Below are 26,515 nucleotides of genomic sequence, written 5' to 3' on the forward strand. Positions count from 1 at the left end.
TTTCCCTTGTGTGTAAAAATACCTTGCATGGGCTCTTAAAGTGTGTGTGTGTGTGTGTGTGTGTGTGTGTGTGTGTATATATATATATATATATATATATATATATATATATATATATATATATATATAAATATGTATGTGTGTGTGAAATTGTATAATAATTCTTATTTAATTTTCCTTATGTTCAGAATATTTGAATATATTGAAAATGTTTTATTTTTCCTAGGGGATCAGAGCACGTATTTTGGAAACACTTGTTATGCTTATTCTTCTTGGGCTGCTTGTCCTTGGAATAGTGTGGGTGGCTTCAGCTCTCATTGACAATGATGCTACCAGTATGGAGTCTTTGTATGGTATGGAATATTTTTAAAAATAAGTTTAGCTGTGTACAGCATAGAAGTTGATGTTTTCAATTAAAATTCATTTATAGTAAATCCCCATACTGCACTAATTTTTTTACTTTGAACAAATGTAACCCATTCCCAATCAGCACCTGATTTTTGCATTCAGCTAGTGTTTTTACACGATTCTTATGGTATACTGAAGAAATTCAGCTTTCTTGCTCACAGTGTCTACATACCTAATGTTAGAAGTACGTTCTTCAAGAAGTTTTTAAGATATTGTTTTTTTCTTCCCAAAGTGTCAAGGAGATTGTTGTTCACAATTTTATAAACTGCTTAATTTTTTATTTACTTTTTTAAATCTTATTGTGCAATCCTGAAAAAGTAATTTCCTTAAATTGTTCTAACTTAAGGAAAGATCTAAGTTTAAGCCAGTCAGTCTCAAAACTAAATTTTCTTAGTATTTGCTAACTACTAGTAAATAGATTCAAATAGAGCATAAACAGCATATATTTAATAGGCTATCACTGTGTTGAAATTTTTTTTTACAGATCTTTGGGAATTCTACCTCCCTTATTTATATTCCTGTATATCGTTGATGGGATGTTTATTACTTCTCTGTAAGTATTTTCCTGACCATTGTAGAAGAAAAGTAATATTTTTAGTTCATAGGAGGTTCAGGTGAATTTACTGCATATAACTTGAGGATGAAAAAAGAATGAATTAGAGGTATTATGACACTTTCCCAAGTGCTTTTTTCACTTAGATTTTTTCTAAATTATTTTGCTAGTGGTTGATTTGTGTTCCCATGGAGGTTTTTCTCTTTAAAAACTTATACCTCAAACTTTTGGTTCCTGAAATATGTAAGCCAATAGAATTAGTATCTTTCATCTTAGGACCTCAGGACCTCAAAGCAGTTTTCAAATGAAATGAACTAATCCTCATGCTTCTTACAAGGTATCACATTTTTACAAAGTGTTGGGGAAAAACCCGACATTGCACAAGTCAGGGACAGGAATTGATCCAGAACTCAGTCTCATGCTACAGTCATTAGACAATTCTCCCTCCTGTTGCACCTGAAAGGTCTCCTTATATACCCAGAAAGGAAAATCCCTGACCACTGGCCATTGTGACCTGGACCTGGGTCCTGGCCAGTCTTAGTGGTGGATCATTTGACTATTGTACATCCAGTCACTACCTCTGATCAGCCAGAGCCACTTAAAGTATGACTTTCTCCCCCATTGGAGGGGAATGGTGATGTAAAGCTATAGATCCCAGTGAGAGCCCACAGTTCCCTTATCATTTGAACCATGTTTCCCTGCAGTTACTAAGAAAGGGAGAGTGGCCTTCTCCCTTTGACTGTCATGAGTTTTGTCTGAGTTTTAGATGAAAAGTGTACAGCCATTGTGCGAATTCTTTAATTGGCTTACTACAAAGGACAGGGCCAGCAATTGTCACTTCATCAGACCTGAAGAACTTTGGATTTAGCTGTCTGATTTTAGGCACTAAGTCTGAAATTTTTTACATAACTCTTAATGTTCGTACTGAAATACTGTTTAATAAAAATAGAGTAAAAGGAAAGGAACAATCCATTTCATTCTTCTATACCTTCTTGTTAAACAAGAATGCCTTTTCTAATAATGAACGTCATAAATTTAGGTCTTCGCCTCTCCCACTTTCCAAATCATCACCTCCACCATCTCCCACATACTCACGTGTTCTACACAGTTTGAAGGCAAAGGTGTTCTTCATGACTTTTCAACACTGGAGATCTGTTACAACTGGCAGCTAATGGTCATACTTACCAAAATGTGTGCAAACACCATTCCTAAGAACCACCTAACTTGTTAGTTTAAAAGGCTTTTTGGTGGTAATGTCTTCATTAGTAGTGTATGAAATGAGAGGCGGTTTTAAAAATTTGTGAGAAATTTACTGAAGCTATTATCAGCTTAATAAGATAGGAAGCAAATCTACATTCATGTATTTCTGTAAAGCCGCAGTTAACCATTTATTCAAAGTATATGGCAGCAGATATGTAAAGAGTAGCCAGCTTAAACAAATGAAGGGCTCTTTGATGACATTCTACTCCATGCTGGTAAAAAGTTTTGGATCACCAGTTTGTAATCTCAGAACTAGGCCCAGGGGATTGTTCAATATTCTGTAATATCTGTGATATTTCTTGTGTGATGGTGGATTATAGAAGTCTGATCAAAATGTAGCAGAAAAAGCACAGTATTCAATTATATGGAAGGGTATGTTCATAATGTCGATATAATTACTGTACATTTTCTAATCAAGGTTATTTATATCTTTTCTTCCGCAGTATGCACGCCAGTGGGGCTGTCACGAATGTTTACAGTGATGGGTCAGTTGCTGGTGAAGCCAACAGTAAGTACAATATATTTCTACACTTTTGATAATATTTTAAAATAGAAGGTACAGTAACATAGCCATATTCAGACAAATTTCTTTTTGCAAAATAATTTTTTGCACATATTAAACAATGATAATTGATTGTGCTACTGGATTGCAAAACTTTCTGGTATCTGCACTTTAAAACCAATGCCCCATGTTTTACACAATGTGGCCCCCATTTAGCAAAGATTTATACATGTGCTAACTTTAGTAATCAGACGACTACTAACATGCTTAAAATTTAAGCATTTACATAAGTCTTCTTAGAATCAGGGCCTGAGTTGCTCCTATTGGGATTGATTATAAAATATTTTGCATGTTTTTGTTTTTAAATGACTGTTTTAATTTATAATGCCTGATTCTGTAAACCATATGTATTTACTTATTCTAGAATCACTGAATTTATGCAATCATATAACATGGATAGTAACTTTGATGTCTAATTCCGCCAAGTTTTCATAATTAGTATAGAAATATTGAATAGGTAAGAAATAGAATGTCTTGATTTCATAGCATGTTATCTGTGCTCTTCATAAAACTTTTCTGTGGAGGTATTTGTTCTTTCCAACTTAACTGACCAGCTTTAATATATTGTATGCACTAGGGTTGAATTAAACACTACAAGAATTGATATTTTTTATTTGTGGTAATGCCCACTATGTATTAGATACTTTCCAAACACTTCTCACAGTCGAAGAACAAATGAGAGAGTTTGGGAGGGAGAAAAGCAATAGGGAATTCATGTATTCGGCATAGGCGCTGACTCTGTGGGTGCTCCGGGGCTGGAGCACCCACAGAGAAAAATTAGTGGGTGCTCTGCACCCACCGGCAGCTATGCTCCCCACCCCGCCCCACCTCACCTCACTTCCGCTCCGCCTCCTCCCCTGAGCACACCGCGTCCCCGCTTCTCCGCCTACTTCCCAGCGCTTGCTGCCAAACAGCTGTTTGGTGGCATAGCAAGCTCTGGGAGAGAGGGGGAGGAGCAGGAACGTGGCATGCTCAGGGGAGGAGGCGGGGCAGGGGCGGGGATTTGGGGAAGGAGTCAGAATAGGGGCAGGGAGGGGGTGGAGTTGGGGCAGGGACTTTGGGGAAGGGGTTGGAATGGGGCGGGGCAGGGGCTGGAGGGGGCGGGGCTGGGGGCAGAGATGGGTCAAGCACCCACTGGTGCGAGCAGAAGTCTGCGCCTATGGTACTAGGGAACTTGGTTCACTATAGGCAGCATGGCAGAAATGAGTCTGTAAGAGGGACTTATGTGTGGATGTGGTAGTGGCCTTATGTGTGAATTCAGGAAAGCTTATACTATACATGAGTGCTGCATGAAAGAAGGCATGGAGATGACAGTGGGAGAGCATTAATTTTTTTCAATTTCATTGCCTGGTATTTTTGGGAGTAAAATGACTGGTAAAACCCTATCTGTGACACTGGAGAGTATTAAGCATTTCCACACCTATTAATTTTTTTAAGCTCAAGTGCTCTGTAGATACACGAAACCTAACAATGTGACTAAAATTGCATGTTTTTTCATAACTTCGCTGGCAATTTTGCCACTTTTGAAATGTCAGACTCTGTGAAAACTGTTTTGTCATGTAAACTTTACAGTAATTGTTTTTACAAACTCTGCAATTCTTCCTTATTGTAGTCTAGTCAAATGTGAAGTTTGATAAGTTGTTGGCCATTTTTGATTTTTTGTGCACAAGATGATATAAAAAAAATTTTTTTTTTGGTGTAATTGAAATGACTGCATTTAGCTTAAACTCCTCCTAGCCTCCCTTCCTCCCAAATTCCTTTGGACTGAGACTAAACAAAGTTTCAGACCAAAAGGAAAGCTTATGGGAAAGTTAACCATGTGATTATAATTGGAGTTGTGAGTATCTTTAATCGTAGACATTGTGTTAATATTTTATGCAGCCTTCTTGTACCAGTAATGTTTATATTTTCTTAAAAAGTAGGTTTTAATTCAAAAAGTAGATTAATAAATTCAGACAAGCAAGATATCGCATGTAAATGAATGTGTATATCAATTAGCATTTGCATTTCTAATTTCAGATCCTTGAAGACCTGGATGAACAGATGTACATCATCACCTTAGAGGAAGAAGCAATCCAGAGGAGGCTAAATGGTACGTGTGTTGTATAATAATATAATATTTAAACCAGAGAAAAACAGCACTTCCTGGTCTTGAGTGTTCATTTCACCGTAAAATAAGTTGGTTCTCTTACCTTGTCCTAGAAGCTGTTTGCTTTCCCTCGTTTCAACTATTCCATGCCCCTACTTGCACAGGACCATGAGGATCCTCCCGGTTTTATTTGATGATATCTGTTATTGGTGGTTTTCTGATCGTGTTCAGGAAGTCTGTCTGTGATGTGAAGTCTCAGACTAGTTGGCAACAAGTCAGTTGTTTTGCCACTACAATCAAACATATTTCTAAATTGCTATAAGTAAATTCTTAGTCTAATTTGGAGAGGAATCCAGTTACTAATAAGACACCGGGTACTGTAAAGAGGAAGGATTTTTGCATTTTGTAAGCTTAGGAGATGAGTGATCACTTGGTGATCCTTGATTTATTTTTTAATGAATTATTAACTTAAATTTTACATGTCAGAGCAGCTTTCCACAATCCAGAGGCTCCCAACAGAGAATTTTAAAGTAATCCATTACAGTAGGTTCAGAAATTTTTAAGTAATTCCTGCATTTTAGTGTAACTTTGCTCTTATGCTGTGTCTTTCATGTGATCTCAAAGCACTTCATAAACAGTTATTGGTGAAGTACATGTGTATAATGATGTTGCAAAAACTAAGATTTAAAAAAAAAATTTAGTCTATTAAATATCATGATTTTTTTTAAAAATTGTGTTTTGGTTTACCTTTTTAATTGTTCTGTTTTTAACCCAATGAAGAAGCCATACATCCCTATTTGTGTGACCATTTTCAGAGTAGAAAAAAGCTCTTATACATCGGTCCTGCACTCAGCCTGGTGGTGTCTCACTCTAATCACTCAGGGAAGGCTTTATTATCTTCCTCTTATGCCAACCTCTTGTCAACCCCTTCCTGCAAACTCTACTCTACTGGATTTTTCCTCCCTTTCCCTTCAGTCTTCCGCCCTCACTGATATTCTCTTGCCCTATTTCCCTGCATTCTTACCTTCAGTCTTCACTCTATATTCCCTTGTCCCCTTGTTGTTTTCTGTTTGGGACATGCAGTGCTGCCATCTTCATCAAGGTGTAGATAAATTGTATAATGAATTGCTTGACCACACTTTGGTTTGTTATACAATATGCTCGAGACCAAATAATCAGTGTCTATCTGGTTTATTAATATGGTACAGGAAAAAGGTTCTATGCGATACCAGTCTCCAAAGAGCAGTCCTGTGTGGCGATATTGCATTCACCTTACACAGAAGATATGCTCCCCAAAGTTATGTTCTTAAAGCCATCTTTTTATACCTTACTTGTGCAACCCTTCTGCCAGTTGTAGTCAGCAGCAACAAAGGCCAGGTTCAATATCTAGGGGTTCCTTTTCAACGATACAACACAAAACTGGCTCGAACCCCCACTCATTAACCTGGGACACACCACCCACTCAGCGCCTCTGAGGCAACACTTCCCCTTTTTCAAGCACTGAGTCCGAGTGTAGAAAAGAAACTTTTAATAAAAAGAGGGAAGTAACCCGGCATTAATTTTGGAAAACGCAACAAGCAGGATTCATAAACTTAAAGCCATAGGCAAAAGTCCCACCCCAGAGTAGGTTGGGCAATGTCCTTTTGCCTCAGGTTATTAAGGCCAGCAACTAAAAGTTCTTTTAACATGCCCCTTCTTTCTCCCTGCACCACACCTCACTCACAGTTGTTGTCCTTGGGCAGGGACGACCTAGAGGCCAGAGGTGCATCTGTGTGAGCTCATCTCCCACTCTCTGCCAGATGTTTGCTGTCCAACCTCTCTGCCATTCTGGAACGTCTTGTGACTTAACATAGCTTTCAGTGATTTCAGATTTGTGATTTCAACTCTGTGATTTCAGCTGTTAATGGGGAAGCCTCATTGCTAGTGCAGACTGGGCAGTTTCTTGCATCAGAGACACTGTCCCAAAGGAGGCCTAATGCTTAGACCGGGTTATCCATGATTTCAGTTCTATTGGTGTGCAACAAGACTCTCAACTGAGTCTTAATCCTCTCTGTTATTACACAGTGGAGAGAGAAATGGTCAAATGGTGTCTAGGACTCTTAGGTAGGGCCCACATCACCAGGTACAAGTACCTGTCCCCACTCTCTGTCCACTCCCCTGGGCTTTGGCACCTAGGTCCCCTGCCTACCACCTGCAGTTTAGTTGAGGGTTAGTCCCTCAATCAGGGTATGCCAAGCACAGTTCAGCTGCCCTTGGTTCACACAACAAGAATAACAACCCTTTTAGTACCTCTGCCCCAACAGCAAAGTGACTTTTGATCCAACACCAGCCAAACACCAGGATGGGTGTGCCCATGCAAACCCCCTTCCTCAGCTCATCACTAGATGTCAGGGGAGAGCTCATTCAGATCCTGGTTACACGTGTTTACCAGTATAAGTTACCTGAAACTGGATTCAATTAATCAACTTTTTACCTTGTTTGTTTCTGGTACCATGGTGTTCCCTTTATCTTTTGTTCGAAAACCCATGCATTCCACATACTAAGAGGCATGAAGACACTTTCTAGGCCTATGCCAGGATGGATAGATTTGTGAGAGTAATGCTCTTCTCTTGCTATGAGGGAACAATTATATATCATTATGTTGACAGTTTTCCTATCTACTTAAACCAAAGTTTACTTCAGCTAACGCAAGGTGATATGGAATACTTAGCGTAAGCGAACAGGACTATAATAAAGATACAAGCCAATTTGGACTAGATAACTGCTATATTAATGTTTAATAATATGCATATTTAACTGCTTGGAATAAATATTGTGGGTAGTTTTGTCAGCATACTATATATGTATGCTAGTCAGTGTGTATTAGTCAACAGAGGATAGCTTGGATTCAGTTCCTTCAGGAACTATGGGGGTTGGTACCCATCTTTACTAGAGGCAGCCTCACTTCCACCTGCAAAGATTGTAGGGAAATAATGACCTTCATTACTACCTGCGACCTGTAGCTTCAGTCTTCAGAATAGTGGGAAATCATAGCCATTTTTAGTAAAGTCAAACATCATAAAATTCCTGAACTTCTTCTGGCATGAGAAACTTAATCTCCCCCCCCCAGCTCCTCCCCCTAAAATTACAAGATTTGTGATATATCATGACTTAACAATTTTGCCATTTTTTATGGATGAAGAACTTTGGGATGTATGGCCACTGGGAAGCATTCATGGACAGAGGACTGTTCTCTCGGGATGGACTTCACCTGAGTAAGGAGGGAAATAGACTTCTAGGATGGAAGCTGGCACAACTGATTGAGAGCTTTAAACTAGGAATTTGGGGGAGATGGTTGGGAGATGTCCAGGTAATCTCCACACTGGAATTTAACATTGAGAAGGAAGAAAACAAAGTAAGAAAGGATACAGCCGTGGATATGAGAATGGACGTAAGGAGGAAGGGTAGTGTAGATACCAGTCTAATAGGTGATACTGGGGGTAGAATGTCTGTGCCTAATCGGGTAAAGAATGTCAGTGAAGGCAAACGGCAAAAATTAAGATGTTTGTACACTAATGTGAGGAGCCTAGGTAACAAAATGGAGGAACTAGAGCTACTGGTGCAGGAAGTGAAACCAGGTATTATAGGGATAACAGAAACATGGTGGAATAGTAGTCATGACTGGAGTACAGGTATTGAAGGCTATGTGCTTTTTAGGAAAGACAGAAATAAAGGCAAAGGTGGTGGAGTAGCATTGTATATCAATGATGAGGTAGAATGTAAAGAAATAAGAAGTGATGGAATGGATAAGACAGTCTGTCTGGGCAAAAATCACATTGGGAAAGAAAGTTACTAGAGCCTCCCCTGAGATAGTGCTTGCGATGTGCTACAGACCGCCGGGATCCGATTTGGATATGGATAGAGACCTCTTTAATCTTTTTAATGAAGTAAACACTAATGGGAATTGTGTGATCATGGGAGACTTTAACTTCCCAGATATAGACTGGAGGACAAGTGCTAGTAATAATAAGAGGGCTCAGATTTTCCTGGATGCTATAGCTGATGGATTCCTTCACCAAGTAGTTGAAGAACCAACAAGAGGCGTGACATTTTAGATTTGGTTTGGTGAGTAGTGAGGACCTCATAGAAGAAATGGTTGTAGGGGACAACCTTGGTTCGAGTGATCATGAGCTAATTCAGTTCAAACTAGATGGAAGGATAAACAAAAATAGATCTGGTACTAGGGTTTTTGATTTTAAAAGGGCTAACTTTAAATAATTAAGGAAATTAGTTAGGGAAGTGGATTGGACTGAAGAATTTATGGATCTAAAGGCAGAGGAGGCCTGGAATAACTTCAAGTCGAAGTTGCAGAAACGATCAGAAGCCTGCATCCCAAGAAAGGGGAAAAAATTCATAGGCAGGAGTTGCAGACCAAGCTGGATGAGCAAGCATCTGAGGTGATTTAAGAAAAAGCAGAAAGCCTACAAGGAGTGGAAGAAGGGAGGGATTAGCAAGGAAAGCTACCTTTTTGAGGTCAGAACATGTAGAGATAAAGTGAGAAAGGCCAAAAGCCATGTAGAGTTGGACCTTGCAAAGGGAATTAAAACCAATAGTAAAAGGTTCCAGAGCCATATAAATAAGAAGAAAGCAAATAAAGAAGAAGTGGGACCGCTAAACACTGAGGATGGAGTGGAAGTTAAGGATAATCTAGGCATGGCCCAATATCTAAACAAATACTTTGCCTCAGTCTTTAATGAGGACCTTACAGATGTAGGATGACAAATGGGAATGAGGATATGGAGGTAGATATTACCACATCTGAGGTAGAAGCCAAACTCGAACAGCTTAATGGGACTAAATCGGGGGGCCCAGATAATCTTCATCCAAGAATATTAAAGGAACTGGCACATGAAATTGCAAGCCCATTAGCAAGAATTTTTAATGAATCAGTAAACTCAGGGGTTGTACCGTATGACTGGAGAATTGCTAACATAGTTCCTATTTTTAAGAAAGGAAAAAAAAGTCATCTGAGTAACTATAGGCCTGTTAGTTTGACATCTGTAATATGCAAGGTCTTGGAAAAAATTTTGAAGGAGAAAGTAGTTAAGGACATTGAGGTCAATGGTAATTGGGACAAAATACAGCATGGTTTTACAAAAGGTAGATTGTGCCAAACCAACCTGATCTCCTTCTTTGAGAAGGTAACAGATTTTTTTAGGCAAAGTAAACACAGTGGATCTAATTTACCTCGATTTCAGTAAGGCATTTGATACGGTTCCACATGGGGAATTATTAGCTAATTTGGAAAAGATGGGGATCAATATGAAAATTGAAAGGTAGATAAGGAACTGGTTAAAGGGGAGACTACAGTGGGTCATACTGAAAGGTGAACTGTCAGGCTGGAAGGAGGTTACTAGTGGCGTTCCTCAGGGATCGGTTTTGGGACCAATCTTATTTAATCTTTTTATTACTGATCTTGGCACAAAAAGTGGGAATGTGCTAATAAAGTTTGCGGATGACACAAAGCTGGGAGGTATTGCTAATACAGAGAAGGTGTGGGATATCATACAGGAAGATCTGGATGACCTTGTAAACTGGAGTAATAGTAATAGGATGAAATTTAATAGTGAAAAGTGTAAGGTCATGCATTTAGGGATTAATAACACGAATTTTTGTTATGAGCTGGGGATGCATCAGTTGGAAGTAACGGAGGAGAAGGACCTCGGGGTATTGGTTGATCACAGGATGACTATGAGCTGCCAATGTGATGTGGCCATGAAAAAAGCTAATTCGGTCTTGGGATGCATCAGGCGAGGTATTTCCAGTAGAGATAAGGAGATGTTAGTACCATTATACAAGGCACTGGTGAGACCTCATCTGGAATATTGTGTGCAGTTCTGGTCTCCCCCGTTTAAGAAGGATGAATTCAAACTGGAACAGATTCAGAGAAGGGCTACTAGGATGATTCAAGGAATGGAAAACCTGTCTTATGAAAGGAGACTCAAAGAGCTTGGCTTGTTTAGCCTAACCAAAAGAAGGCTGAGGGGAGATATGATTGCTCTTTATAAATATATCAGAGGGATAAATATCAGGGAGGGAGAGGAATTATTTAAGTTTTAGTACCAATGTGGACACAAGAACAAATGGATATAAACTGGACCTTAGGAAGTTTAGACTTGAAATTAGACGAAGGTTTCTAACCATCAGAGGAGTGAAGTTCTGGAACAGCCTTCCAAGGGGAGGAGTGGGGGCAAAAGACATATCTGACTTCAAGACTAAGCTTGATAAGTTTATGGAGGGGATGGTGTGATTGGATAGCCTAATTTTGGCAATTAATTGATCTTTGATTATTAGCAGGTAAATATGCCCGATGGGATGTTAGATGGGGTGGGATCTGAGTTACTACAGAGAATTCTTTCCTGGGTGCTGGCTGGTGAGTCTTGCCCACATGCTCAGGGTTTAGCTGATGTTCATATTTGGGGTTGGGAAAGAATTTTCCTCCAGATCAGATTGGCCGAGGCCCTAGGGGGTTTTCGCGTTCCTCTGCAGCATGGGGCACGGGTCACTTGCTGGAGGATTCTCTGCACCTTGAGGTCTTTAAACCACAATTTGAGGTCTTCAGTAACTCAGACATAGGTTAGGGGTTTGTTACAGGAGTGGATGGGTGAGATTCTATGGCCTGCATTGTGCAGGAGGTCAGACTAGATGATCATAATGGTCCCTTCTGACCTTAAAGTCTGAGTCTATGAACTTGAGAAAGGGATGTCAAAGCTACGGTTACATCAAACCAGTGATGGTTATTGTTAGGGCCAATTTCTCCTAATCTTTGCTCACTCAGGCCTGGTCTATGCTACAGAGTTAGGTCGACACAAAATAGACAGAACGACCTTGCCCCCATCAATGTAAGTGCCCTACTACACCGACATAATAACTCTACCTCCACGAGAGGTATAGGGCTTATGTCGGTGTAGTTAGGGTGATGTAGTGTCCATGTAGACACTGCGGGTTTCTTATATTGGCTGCTGTTCTTGTCAAGTGAAATTGACGAGAAAGCCTGGCGCCAGCTCCCAGCTTGCTGCCCGGGCTCCATGCTCTGAGTCAGGCTGCTGCTCAGGCCACCTGGGCTCCCTGCTCCCCACGGGGAGTCCTGCTGCCCCTCGGGGTCCTGGCTCCCTGCTCTCTGCGGGGAGCCTGGGTGCTGTCCAGACTCAGGGCTCCCTGTTCCCCACTGGGAGCCTGGAAGCTTCCCGGTTTCCAGGCATGGAGTTCACCGCTGGGCGCAGCTGGGCTCCCAGTGGAGAGTCAAGAGCCTGGGAGACTGCCCGGACAGTCTGGTTTCCAGACTGGGGAGCCGCGGGGAAGTGGGGCTGCTGGACTCCCAGGAGGGAGCAGGAGCCAAAATCCTGGGGACACCCAGGCTCCAGTAGGGAGCCGAGAGCCCAGTCTCTTACCCCCCGCCCCCACTGCCCCGGAAGCACTGTTGATGAGGAAGCGCACCACCGAGAGAAGGAGGGTAGTGTGGACATGCCCTCAGTTCCGAAGGGCAATTCATAGATTGAATTATGGGGATACTCTGTTTCTGAACTCTTCTCCTTTTATGGAATTTTGGAATTCACTCCCCATCCTGGTCCAAAATAGCTGAGATTACTGGCCTTGTGATCACATTGCAACACCCATATGCCTGCATGGCATTTGAGGCAGGTTGAGAGTATACTGCATATAGTGTTTACAGCAGCTGCTGCATAGATGAGCGTTTTAGACCCATAACACATAAAGGTGTGTTCAGTGAATCTCTTTGAAGCTATGATGGGGTAATTATAATTGTTCTTGGTGTTTGATGTTCTCTAGTAACTGTAAAATATTTGTTGCTGAATATTTCATGTTGTCATGACAACATTTATGGTGTATACAGAAACTTTATGGAGAAATGGCCTTTTAGTTGTTCAAGTATTCATTACCGTTTGCTTAGCATAACATCAACCATTCACCCAGATAATATAATAGGAAGGCTAAAAATGATATTTTGGATGCTGGTTTTCTCCTGCTCACAAGGCTGTGCAACTATATTATAAATGATTATTTGTTAGTATTATCTGTTCCCAACAGTGTCCAATACATAGTAGATGTTATACAGGTACAGAAGCAGGTCTAGTCCCTGTTTGTAGTTGCTTACTCTCTTCAACTATAATCTAAATATTACAGAAACATTTACAATAAAAAGTAAGGGAAAATTAATACAACTTAATTCAGGTGTCGATTAGTGGTTATTTGTGAGGCCCAGAAGTTGTTTATAATTTAAAAACAAACCACCTCTAAATCATTCCCATCTTTTGTGTGTTTTGGACTGTAAGCTTTTTAAAGTAGGTACTGTCTTTATTTTGCGTAGTGTCCAGTGCCAAGCATATTTTTGGTGCCAATCAGATAACACGTACAGAGGCTTCAAAAAAGACAGCTCAGTGCTGTAATAAAAATTCACAATAAAAATTGCATTATAACTGATAAAGGATTGTAAGGAAAATTATATTTATAGGAGCTTGTATTGATATTTTGGGGAAAAGTCAAGAAGTAGTAATGCCCTTTCAGTAGAGATAAGAAAAAACACCTTATAGCCGCAAGTGAAGTGATCAGTGAGCAAAAAGTTTATTAATTGAATGGAATGAATATTTTCCACCACTGTACAAGTGATAATATTATAAGCCAGTGACACTGAGTTTTTACTGTGTATAAGTAGGATCAAGAGACATATTGGATACCAATTATCTTTCAGATTGTGGGGGAACTAATTGCACTAAATATACTTATGAAATATTAAATTAATATAGTAGAAAGAATACGATGATGGAAGTACCAGTGAAAGTTGATGAATTTTGCTGAGCAATAGCTCAAGTGAGAGTATGGAAATAGGGTTTAGGTAGAGAGATTTTTTTGTATAAAGCAAGCAATTTTTTATTCTTAATTTTTTTGCCAGTAATTATTAAAGTACAGTTTAAATAGAAACGTCATTTGTGTGGCAAGAGCTAGAGATTGTGGAAGCTTTGTTTTGGCCCTACAAAGCTTAATACATACAAATAGTAGAAAACAGTCTATTTTTAAAAGGGTTTTTTTAACAAGGTTTTTAGTGTTGGGGAATTGGATCTTAAAAATCACAGCAATGAATTAAACAAAATATCTTTTTAGTTTTTGAGCAAAAAGTTAGAATTATTTTCATTTTAAACAACTTCAGCTATACTAATTATAATCCCTTAAAGCATCTGTACTTTTGGTTCCAAGGCGAGATTGCAGGGAAATTCTTCTAGGTCTGTTTCAAAACATGTGTTTTGTTTAGCAACTCACCTTTATCACATGATTTTTCTTTTATAAAAGTGGTGTATATGGTAAGCTGCTATGCTAATTGTAGCATTGTAAAATTTGACTCTTGGACATTGGAGATTAAAATGTGACTTGCAGGTATACCACTGAGACTGCCTAAGTGAATTTGCTTTTGTTGCAATAACAAATACCTGCGATAATGCATTATAATGGAGACTTGCAGTAACTATGACACAGCAGCTCTTCAGCAGCCTTACTAGTGGTAATATTAAGCCTACTTTCCCAATTAATGGATTTAATTTAAGTAAAATCCTAGTTAGTTAATCAGCGAAGTAATAAAAAGTGTTCTGAAATATATACTCCATAAGTGCTACAAATTGGGACTGAGTTTCAATAGACTGAATTTTTCATAAATCCTTTCATATTTTTAAAATATCTAATTATAGCATTACACAATTTTAATTATAAATATTAATTCCTTTATACCTTCTTACAAGTTTACTTGTATATCTCATTAATGAACAGCCAGAGGTTATAAGAAAAAAAAAATTGACAATTCTGATATCTACCCTAACATTTTTAGTTATTGAAGAGATACTGGGAAAGTGTTTCTGTTTCCAGCATATAATGTTTCAATACCCACATCACTTCTACAGAAGAAGAATAAAGCTGGGACTTTTTTTTTATATTAAAAGAGAAAAAAAAGTTGCCTTTAGCTATTAGTTTTCCTGAATCCAAAGAGACGGGTGGAGCAGGATCAAAAATACTTACATGATCAAAGTTATTGGCTCTGAAGGTATCCTTACCTATGTAAGAAAGATGAAAGGTGGTGTTTTTATTGCACGCTAGTAACAGTGTAATTTTGAACTAATTGGTGTTGAACTGCCAATCACCTAGGGGGAATGCAAATAGATACTCTTACAGTTTCCTTTGAGGTACTGAAATCTTATGTCGGGGCTGGAAGAAAAACAGAATAATACTGTTAAATTGACCTTAAATGAGCTGCTTTGTGGTTTTCTTGGAGAATCCCTTCTAATTTTTCATAACTAGTCCAAACAAGTTTTGTCTACTAATTTGATTTATTGGCTAGACAATGCTGACATTGAACTTTGTGCATGTTTGAAATAAATTAATATGTTGTAGACCTTTAAGTATTTAGCTGCATCCTCATCAAATAGTATTTTGACTGATCTAAAACTTTGCCTTACTGTCTCCTTTGTAAAATATGATTCTTTTGTAGAATAACCACTTGCCATCACTTTTAAGGAAAAATTACAAGAGCTGTGTCACATGAATGACTCCTATTCTCTGTCATGGTAGATATTAAGGGCCTAATGCAGCTAGCATGGACATTGTTGGAAAGACTCCCATTGATGTCACTGGAAGTTGTGTTTGAGCCTTAAAATTCGGTATTAAAAAAATTAAAATACATAGCTTTTGAATAGAGGTTTTTTCCAATGATCTCCAAGTACATTGCAAAGAAAGAAAATTAGCAGTTGATACTTATAACTTTTGTACAAAAAATTAATGGGGCCTAGATTTCAGCCTTAAAGTCAGAATTTTGCTGTTGACTTCATTGGAGCCAGGATTTCACACTAAAAGTACTTGTTAACTGAATAGAAGTCATTCCGTAAGTCTGGTACCTTACAAGAGAATAAGGCAAAGTTTTAGACCTCTCAAACCAACACTTCAAGAGCATACAGCAAAATAAAAGCTTACAAAACTAAAGGCCATTATAAATTAAAAAGCTTAGATTTATTTTAAGAAAGTGGATTGGAAACATGAGAAATTAGATTCTTATGATTCACATAATTCAGGAAATCTAGAATAAAGAAGACAGTTTTGTACTAGATACCTTTTACAGGACTTATTTATTGTTCAGCCCCTATTACTAGGCTTTTTATGGGGTCAGTGTGACTTCCAGATAACTCTCAGTGATGTCAATGCGAGTTTATGCGTACGCAAGGATAGAATTGGGCTTCTTGCTAAGGAAGAAAATGTTTTTAAATTTAAATTTCTTTATATAGCAGTAGATACAAAACTTAAGCATGTTAATTTAAAGCAGAAGTTAAACTTTTTCTAGAAGAAAATTACTGATTGAAATACATATTTGGATAAATGTTTAACCATATTGAAATTAAACAATATTAATATTCGGTAATAAAAAATGCCAGTGTGTTTTGAAATTGTGTCCTCACAAGGCATGAAATACCACAGTGATGGGCATGGTATAAGAACCTGAATAGTATGTATAAAACTAGTGTGGTTGTGTATAGTTCTGATTGGTGCTAAGGGGGTGCTTCAGCAAAGTACTCAATGCAGACCACCCATGCCACTACAACTACAGTCCAGCATCACTTTAAGCAACTTGAGTTATACCTTTGTTTCTATAAGAAACAAACAATACCACACAGAGAATCATGATTTCTATTGGGACTCTTTATTAATGTTAGGTTAGGAAACGTTCTCCTTTTCAGAAGGAATGAGGAGTGGGTCAATGGAGTAGACAAGATACTTACTATAGCAGGAGCCATATATATGGTGTGCCATGTGTGACCAGGTTTTGTGCATAGAGGTCTTTGGGAGTATAATGGTCTACTTCCTACTCCACCTTCCGGAGGAGACAGGATCATGGGATGAGCCAGGTAGTGGATGGGGGGAATGAGTCTAATGGTAGCTTACTCCCCGCCCTCTTCCCCCCCCGCCTTCCCCCAGCCCTTAGACATACTAGGAACCATATTTCCTGATTTCTGCAGACTGTTCTTGTTTCCGTTTGCTATCAAGGATGGCTTCGTTTTGTTTTTGACTTATGGGAATTGAAATATCCAAACTTTTGCTCTAATTGCTAATTTAATGTTCAAGGTATAAAGATTGAAATACTGTGGTGACAAGTATGGTATTAAAACCTAGAGACAGAGAGATGAATGGCAAAACTACTACTTTTTTTTTTTTTTTTTTTTTTTTTTTTTTGAAGGGCTACTTTTCATAAAACGCGGATCAAGGAATACAAATACAAGAAACAATCCATAGACAAGTCATGATATACTGCATAAATAGCTCTAATGTAAGGCCCCAGTTATGCTGTCAAACCTGTAGAGCCAACAAGTGGGCATGAACTTGAGCAAAGGAAGGCAGATTGCTAAAATTATATAAACTGTTGTTTTGTACAGAATACTTTTGAAGGGAATCAACTATGGATGGTCACAACAGGACCTGCTAGTACCTGGTTGTTGGTTTTTGTTTGTTTGTTTTTTAAGCTTTTGACCTATTTGGTTAAAAATATTGTGAGGCTAAAAAGGCATTGCAAAGGGAAGACTAGCATGATACTTAAATGTCTTCCTTATGCAAATATAAGGAACTCCACTGAAGGCACAGTTCAGTTTTGTAAGAGGCTGTATGTGAAGCTGCAGTTTGTTGATGGTTCATAAAATCATTGTTGTTGTTCTCTGTTGCCAGTGTTCCTTGAACACAAAGGCAAGGAAACCATTCTATTCTTTTGAAATTGTTATTCTTCAAAATAACTATGGTCAGTCTTACAGGCAAAGATCCACTTCATCTTCCACTTTGTAGAAAGTCCCTGAATATATTGAAGGGTCACCAGAGATTGTATTGCAGGGTTTGAATAATGGTATGTCACCATGTATTGAGACAACAGCACAATGCAGTCTTGCCGTCCGTCAGGCATGTACCATAATTTTTGGCTCTCTGCAACACCATTCAACACCATCTACTTTTCTCTCTCATTCCCTCTATGGCTGCTTAGGGATATCGGAAGGGTTCCCAGCAGATTGCTCTGTGGTGCCTCTGGTGTGAAAGACACCTCTTGCTCAACAAAACAAGAGAACTTCCAATCAAACCTATGTTTTATGGAAGCTTTTTTCAAAATCCCAAAGAGCCACTTGCTATTCTAGAACTAACGGATGAGTATTGCTATTGTAAGATGACTACTTGTAAATGAAATATAAACAGTGTTTTAATAGTTTCTCTTGTGGGAATATTAGTAGTCTGAAAAAATAAAATCCCCATGTCTTTGCCTTCGAACAGGTGTGTCTTCTACTATGGAGTACAATACAGTGGAGCTGAGACAGGAACTTGAAAATGTGAAGAGCATGAAAACAAAATTAGGTAATATAGCTTTCTGTAGTTGGCAATTTAATAAGAAGCCTTCTTTAGGGTATCAGATGAAATTTGTTAATGTATGCATACCAAAATTATTTGCAGTTGCCTGAAATCAGTTGTGATCCTAAGCCTATGTTTGTAAGTATACTCATTTGAGTTTCTACAGATAGATAAGACAACATATCATCATGGCACTTCATCAGCAAAGATGTTTAACTAAATAAATTGGAAAATGTGCAATGGGAATTTTTGCTTTTGCTTTTTATATTTCTGTAGAAAGATGTATTAAAATATCACTCCTAAAACAGAGATACAGTTCAAACACCATAGCATCTAATACATCATTTGCATGCTTTTGATCATTTGGGATGAGTGAGACACTACTTTCCCCTAGATTTTTTTTAAAATGAGTGATTTAAGTGAGACTTTAACAAAAATAATAAAATTCTTCATTTTTAAAACATTCTGCTCCTGTTTCATTTCTTTACTTGTTAGGGGTGTCACCCTTTTATATGCAATGTTTGCTACTTAAAATTGACATTTTCCAAGTTACCGCATAGCATCCAAGACTGCAGTTATTACTATTTTAAATGTAGGGAAATACTGCAGTATCCTAGATACCTGAGTGGTAAGTAAATGTAAATTTTTAGCCTAAATGGTGATGTCCATTATCTAATTTTTAAATTAATCATAGGTCTATATGCTGACTAACCTAAAATGGCAAGAGTAGGAGGACTGTTCAGTATAAATGACTGTAATATAAGGCCCTACTTCATTCGCTATATTGCAGAAATTGCTGATCCTGCAATATTAGGCTTCCGCTGCAACTTTGATTTTAATTAGCTGATTTGCACAGTCCACAATTTTGCATACATTTTGAGTATGCGATTAGTGCTGCACTAACAATCAATCCATGTAAAAGGCTAAGTGACTGGACTTGATTTCTGCAGCAATTCGTTAAGACTTTAAGTCTTCTAAATTTTATATTGGCCACGTTTTTTTAAAAATGAATGTAATAACGTTACAGAAAATGTCTGGTTATCAACAAAAATTAGCAGGCATAACATAATATTTGAATATTTATATCATTCCAGCAACTTTTCTTAAACAAATAGGTCTACTCAGTTTTTTCCAAAATACCGCTATTAATAAAGGTCCATTATTACTTTTCTGCAATTTTTCCATGTCTTGTCCGCAATTATTTGATGATCATCCCACAATTCAAGTAGGGCCTTATTGTTATACCTTTTTCTTTTTGGATCCTATGAAAATCTACATACACAGCTTATGCTCCTTGTAATATCCCAGCATTTACTGTAACACCACCCTTACAGAACCCTGTTGGAGCATAGAGCTATCCAAAAGGGCATGAGGGAATAATGTAAGTTTCAAGTATGTGACGGGGTGTGCCGTACAAAATAAAAATTTGCAAAACTGCGCCATGCTAGAGAAACACCCGTACAATTTGACAGCTTACGTTGATGTGGTAACTGTGAGCATTAGACATGGATAAAAATAAAACCCGACTTACGGGAGCTCCATTGGCTTCCTTTAATGGGGCTTCATGATGGTTTTGACATCCTGGTTTTGTACCACTCTGTGCTATGCTCTAATATAAATGTTCTGTCAACTGACTGGTACCCAGCCCTTTTGGCTGCAGTTGTTTTAGAAGGTTACGTAAAATTAGAACATGAATCTGTAAAAATGACCATCATAAGACTACGCAAATTATGGTACTAAGTTTGCTTTTTTCCCCTGTGAAAAGAGCGGCGGAAAAAAGCTTCTGCGTGGGAGAGGAATTTAGTGTATCCAGCTGTTATGATACTGCTGCTCATTGAGACGGTAAGAATTTTACTATCTTTTTTCCGGTATGTAGAGGTTTCTCAGTTACTTGGCGGCTAATTTTAATAGTTTTTAGTAATGTGTATGTTAAAGTAAAAGGAAATCTGTTTGTTTCCCTCCTCAAATTTTCTTCACAAATATATTGATGTTTTATTTTCACCAAATTACATAACATTAAACATTGTTTAAATGTTAACCTTCAGAATTGACAGAATGTCTCTACTTCTTTATAGTCCATCTCAGTCCTCTTAGTTGCCTGCAACATTCTTTGCCTGTTGATTGATGAGACTGCAATGCCAAAGGGATCAGGGGTAAAGTAAACTTCCTTTCCTTTATTATTTTGAAAACTTCAGGGATGTGTTCAGAAGATTTTCTTGTAAAAATTCTAGTGAGAGACTGGACGTTGATGGCTCTAAAAACACTTTATTTTACACCTGAGATTAATACTCTGGGTTCAGTCCTCCAAACACTTAAACACGTGCATAACTTTATTCAGATGAGTAATCTCATTGACCTCTCAGTGGAATCAAGCCCACTAATAGGGAAGAAAAACACTGGTAAATGGAGTGCTATCAGGAATCTGAGGCTGGTATCTTTTTTTTTTCTTTTTTTTTGGTGTTTTGAATTTTTAAATGGTACAATAGTAATAGATTTTAATAGGAAAATAATCTATTAAAAACCTGTACAACAGCCCTGCCCATTTTCCTTTGTTTTCATATCATATCTTTTTTACACATGAAACACAGATTTTACACTTTTAAAAATACTTTATCTCAAGAAAATAATGGAGAGCTCATTGGTTTGAGCATTGGCCTGCTAAACCCAGGGTTGTGAGTTCAATCCTTGAGGGGGCCATTTAGGGATCTGGGGTAAAAATCTTTCTGCGGGTTGGTCCTTCTTTGAGCAGTGGGTTGGACTAGATGACCTTCTGAGGTCCCTTCCAATCCTGGTATTCTATGATTCTTTAATTATGACATTGTTTTTTTTGTTTTTTTGCTGGTGGTTAATGCTTTTTTTCCTGCATGCATACGGTCAGGTCTTGTAGTTGCACAGCTGTATAAAGGCATTTAGTAAAAGCTGCTGTTTTGTTGTTAACATTACATAGAGTAAAAAGAGTCTGGCTTTAGGGAGTGGAAATGTGTATAAAATATAATATGGGGTATAGATGTGTTACCTATGTAAATCATAATGCTGAAAACCTAATTGTTTTCCCATCTTATTAAAATGACTTACTTAAATTTGAATTCTAGCTAATGTAATTACAAAGCATGTGAGCCTAAATAAATTGAGATCACCCTGAATTTATAGAGTTGTATCAGGAAAATATTTTATTTTACAGTGATACTTTTCATCTATAATAGCACCTTTCATCCAAGAATTTTAGGGTTTTGCTAGGGACAAAAGTTAACTTTTTGAACACTTAATATTTGTATCTCATTAAAATATGCAAAGTATTTTTCTCCTTGTAGGGGCCTGGAATAGGAAGTGCCTCCCTATCCACTTTTGGTTTTGTGGGAGCAGCACTTGAAATCATTTTGATTTTGTATCCTTTCTTTAAGTAAGAATTCTGTCTGTTAACAAGTATTCTGTCTAGTTTTCTGGGACATTGGTAGTTTACTAAGACATTTGCCTAGAAAGAAGAAAGAGACAGGTCAGTCCCTCTCAAGCACTCGAAGTGTTTTTGTTTTTTCTTTGGTTCTTAAGACTTTTAGGAGACTGCTGAGAACTTGAGTGAAATTTGCATTCCTTGGAGGTTCTTTTTTCCTTGATTCTCACAGCTATCTTATGGTATCCTCTGTCGTCGGCTTCTATAGTCTTCGCTTTTTTGGAAATTTCACTCCCAGAAAGGATGACACAACTATGACAAAGGTAAGCTAAAGTCTGAGGTAGTGATGCCCCCCCCCCCTTTTTTTTTTTTTTTGCCACCCAAGACAAACTGGCTCTTTTAGTTAGTAATTGCCCTGAATGGCTCATTTGCAGTGATCAGTATTTGTTTGTAAGCTGCGTAAACACAAACTGGAAGATTTTCAAAATGCTGAATGAGTGGGAAAAAGGATGTGCTCTGTTTAGTTTGGAAAGCATCCATTCATTTGTAAAAAGCCTGGAATAGCAGAGCTTGTTAACTAGCTATAGAAAAGCTAGTGAAAGGACTCTTTTCCTCCCCCTCCCCCCCAAGGAAACGTATTGCTAATGAGTAACTTTGATTGTGCTAACTGTACTTCAGGGAGCTTGTTTGAAATCTGAAGAACTTGGTTGCTACAAGTAATACAAAGTAATTCAGATTTGAGTAATTAAAGTAAGACTGAGGAGTTCTATTCAGCAACGTTTTGCAGTCTGAGTCTAGTTTGACTTTCCACAGTTTGGCATTGGTTTCAGAATAACAAATGCTGTTACCTAATGCTGAGACACATGCATAGGTTTCTGACAAAATATTCCCACAAGCTGACAAGGGGGAGGGGATCAATAAGCAGGAGGCAGGATTTGGATTTAATTAAATATTCAGTGTATACCAGTGTTTAAGAAATTTCTTCTCAAATATAGCATATTGGTTTAATCTTGCCAGGAATTCTTGGAAGCAGGAAAGTACGTGAAGGCATAAGAACATCTCTAATAAATAAATGTGTGTGTTGAAATGTTCATAATGTCTGCTCAGTTTTCATTTACAGTATTTTAAGAATAGTTCAGAAAAAAACAAAATATAAGTAAATACAAAAGTTGCCACCTTACTATCTTTAACAGATATTTTATTTACTTGTTAATTGTTATAGAACCAGAGCTGAACAAACTGCTTTCAGAACAGAAACATAAGTTCAGTTTCAGTAAAACTGCAGACAAATCTAACATTGCTACACTATTAGATTGTTTGTTTCAATTTACTGACAAAACTCAGTGGAAAAGAAACATTTTGTCTTTTAGCCTTTTTATAATTAGGCTCTAATCCTGCAAGCAGTTAAAACATGTTTAACTTTACACACAAGTCATCACAAAGCGAATGGAATGATTCATGTGCATAAAGGTAAGCACATAAAGTATTTGCAGGATTGGGGCCTAAATTTTTAATGAATCATAGTTGCTTTAAATGATGCAGTCACTATTTTTTATGAAAGCCTTTGGTGAGCGTGTTTATAGATTAAAATGTACATGTTTGCTTATTCGCTTCTCTGCTGGTTTTAATAAGTATCTGATCTTGCTATTGTTGGAAGTAAACATTTTGTGAATGACACTTATTGGAGATGTCTAGCAGAAGCAAGAACAAATTAACTTTACATAATCTAAAATAAAATTACATTTTTAAGTCTAATTCACAGGATGTAGCTTTCAGAAACTGTTCTTTGTCAGAGCTCAGCTGCCATATTTCTTCCAGCAAAAAACCTATTTTGATGGGGGTGTTCTTCTTGTTCAAAACAGATAATTGGAAACTGTGTGTCAATCTTAGTGCTCAGCTCTGCTTTGCCAGTGATGTCGAGAACACTGGGTAAGTTGAATACAAATATTTCAGTATCATAACAGCAAAGTATTTTTACTATGTTGTATGTTTTCATAATGTTTTGATGTAGGCATGTAAATGAAACGACCCAGGAGAAGTCAGACTTTGGATATCTATTAAAATAACTTCCATGGTGTTTCTCAGGAACTAAAAATCACTTCGTAGTTTTACTTTGACAGTCTTTGCTGAAATCAAATGTATATGCTTCTCTAAGTCCCAGAGCACCATGAATTATACATATAAATAGGGTGGGCAAAATTCAATTTTTTATTTTGGGGGGATTTCAATGGATAATATAGATGTTTTGTTTTTAAGCATTTTTTCAATTTTTATTTATTTTAAATGTTTACAGTTGCACGAGATTGAGGGGAGTCAGACAACAATTATTTAATAATAGTAGATGTTAAGATTCAAAAAGTTAAAGTTTTACAACCATAAAAAAACACAAATTGTCCATATTACATCAAAATATAAAAAAATAAATATCCTTAAATCAAATCCTTCTAAATGTGCGAGCAACATTTTTCTATCTTTGCCTGTGTGTAAATTTCTGCTATTATTGATGGAAATGGTGTGTGTGTGTGTGTGTGTGTGTGTGTGTGTGTGTGGGGTGAAATATATGTTTACCAACATTTACCAGTAAAAATGTTATCCTTCCAAGCCTACATATAAATAGCAGGGATCACACATTTTGGTAAAAGATGCGAAGTATTTTCTGGAAAATACACTACTTTTTCAAATGTTAATCAGAAGATCATGGTTTCATTTAAAATTTGGATTTAAGGAATATTTTTTTAAAGGGCTTTAGTCCTCTTAATTCAAGTAAAGCAAAAACAAGAAAAAAAAATAGTCTAATACCATAGCTGGTTTAGTTTTTCATAGAAACTAAAGAATACTGTTGTTCTTGAAGGTAAACTTGCAGACAATAAAAAGAAAACAGATTTGAAAACTTTTGAAAGGCGTGCAGTTATATCATGTCCATCTTAAAATTGTTTTTTGTCTTATGTAAAAGTGTGCATTTCATCTGAGTTCAGACAGATGTCATAAGTGGATGGTACAGCAAGCTATCTATGGATGAAGCAGCAAGTTAATGCCTTGAGCATAAAGGTTTATGAAGTGTTAAACACACTTCATGTATTTAGCTTTTTTTATAGTAATGGGAAAACCAGTTGATTGTTTTTGTTAAAATAATTCTGCTTATGGTCCTTTCCCCTCTAGGTTAATATGTTATAAGCTAAACTTCGGGGAAGACACCTTTATTCTGTTTAAAATTGTCATAGATACTGTTTAAAATTGTCATAGATACTGGAAAACTGGTGCAACAGATTAGAGAGAGAGGCCCCTTGTATTTGAAATGCATTTAAATGTTCAACCTATCAGACTCAGGCCTAAGTGCCTAAATATAGGCTTGTAAAATCATATGGAAGCATTTAAATAAGTCACCTGATTTTCAGTGATGCAGAGCACTTGCACCTCCTGTGAACTTCACTGGGATTTGTGGGTGTTGGCTCCTTCCAAAAATCAGGCTACTTACATTTGAGGTGTTTAAATATGAATATAGGAACTTAACTTCAGACAGTCAGATTTGAAAACCATCTAATTTTTGTTCTATTTAGACTCTATCTCCATGGCCTCAGAGTTCAGACTATGGGTTGTGAAGGACTGCACGTGCTAGTGGGCTGTGCAGTAACTCCCCTTTAGGACTCTGTCAATGTGAATGAGGTACCTTTTAGTTTGTGCCCACAGCATCCACATGGGGGAGGTATAGTGCAGCATACTAGTATGTGCTGCAGTTCACATCACTGCAGGGCAGTGTACACAAGCTTTTAGTTGCAAAAACAAACAACAACAACTTGACTAAAGTGCCATCAGATATAAAACTATTGAGATTTCCCAATAAATGGAGTCTAATAACTACATGGCATATTGTATACAATCTTCTTATGAAGAATCCCATTTTAAAGGGGCCAAACTAGGACAAATAAGCACTCACAAGTCTATTTCTGCACTGGGTCCCATTAAAATTCAGTGACATTCCAGGAGGGAATGCCTCTATATGTGAAACAATACATTGTTTGAAGGATGGTATTCTAACCCAAAGCTCTCATCTTTTAAAATAAAATTAAATAAAAAAAAATCCATGTTTAGTATCCAAAATAATGTACATTATATATTGACATTCTAAATTTCACAAAAAATCAAAATAATAAGTCTAATATTTAAAGATTTCCAATCTTAAAATCAAGAGCAAATATGATAAAGATCTGAGAAATGAAACCACTTTTTAACATCAAGACCAACACACAGTGTTCAAATAGCGATGTTTAAAAATAGAATTATGGCATTTCGTATTGTGCTACTAATTTTTATGGCATTTACCATTTTCGTTTGTCAAAATTGTTGGTTATGTACTGTAATTAAGATGAACAGTTGGTATTAATACAAGATAATTGTATTGAGGAAAGTGTACATGCAGGGAGCAATTGTTACATAGAGAACAAATTAATGGCAAAACTCTTTAAAAAAAAAAAAAAAAAAACTTAACAAATGACATTCCTGGATAGTTTGCCATAGAGATAAATAAAAAAAATGGAACAATTAAAACACAGCTAACAAATGCACAGACACAGCTGTCCAAACAGGATTAATAGAGTGTGTTAGAGTACAGTGAGTCATGTGGCGCTTTGCAAAATATCAACATGCATTGCATTACATGTTACGCCCAGTGGCACTGAATAGATGAAAAGAAATAAATACGTTAAACAGATTCATAGTCTTTTCACAGTATTAAAAAAACAAGTTTCTAGACTATAAAGAAAAAGCAGGATTTCAGCATTATGGGAAAGGCAAACTGGGGAAAGTTATCAAGTATTTCACGTTTTAACTTTTTTTAATCCAGTCTTTGAA

At 37.2% G+C, this 26,515-nt stretch overlaps 1 protein-coding gene across 4 annotated transcripts in view; it reads left to right on the forward strand.

Annotated features, from left to right (window-relative positions):
* The window catches only part of LMBR1 (limb development membrane protein 1), a 218,787-nt gene that overhangs the window by 99,191 nt on the left and 93,081 nt on the right, over positions 1-26,515 (forward strand). For all 4 annotated transcript variants that reach the window (XM_054021114.1, XM_054021113.1, XM_054021112.1 and 1 more), the window contains 10 exons: positions 227-353; positions 893-961; positions 2,665-2,729; positions 4,803-4,875; positions 18,205-18,285; positions 20,045-20,121; positions 20,355-20,432; positions 21,591-21,664; positions 21,900-21,990; positions 23,530-23,596. In XM_054021114.1, coding sequence (XP_053877089.1) covers positions 227-353; positions 893-961; positions 2,665-2,729; positions 4,803-4,875; positions 18,205-18,285; positions 20,045-20,121; positions 20,355-20,432; positions 21,591-21,664; positions 21,900-21,990; positions 23,530-23,596 — 802 coding nt within the window. The remainder of the gene's footprint in view (positions 1-226; positions 354-892; positions 962-2,664; positions 2,730-4,802; positions 4,876-18,204; positions 18,286-20,044; positions 20,122-20,354; positions 20,433-21,590; positions 21,665-21,899; positions 21,991-23,529; positions 23,597-26,515) is intronic.

Source organism: Malaclemys terrapin, chromosome 2 (genome assembly GCF_027887155.1).
Source record: "Malaclemys terrapin pileata isolate rMalTer1 chromosome 2, rMalTer1.hap1, whole genome shotgun sequence".
In the NCBI taxonomy this organism is placed as follows: Eukaryota; Metazoa; Chordata; order Testudines; family Emydidae; genus Malaclemys; species Malaclemys terrapin.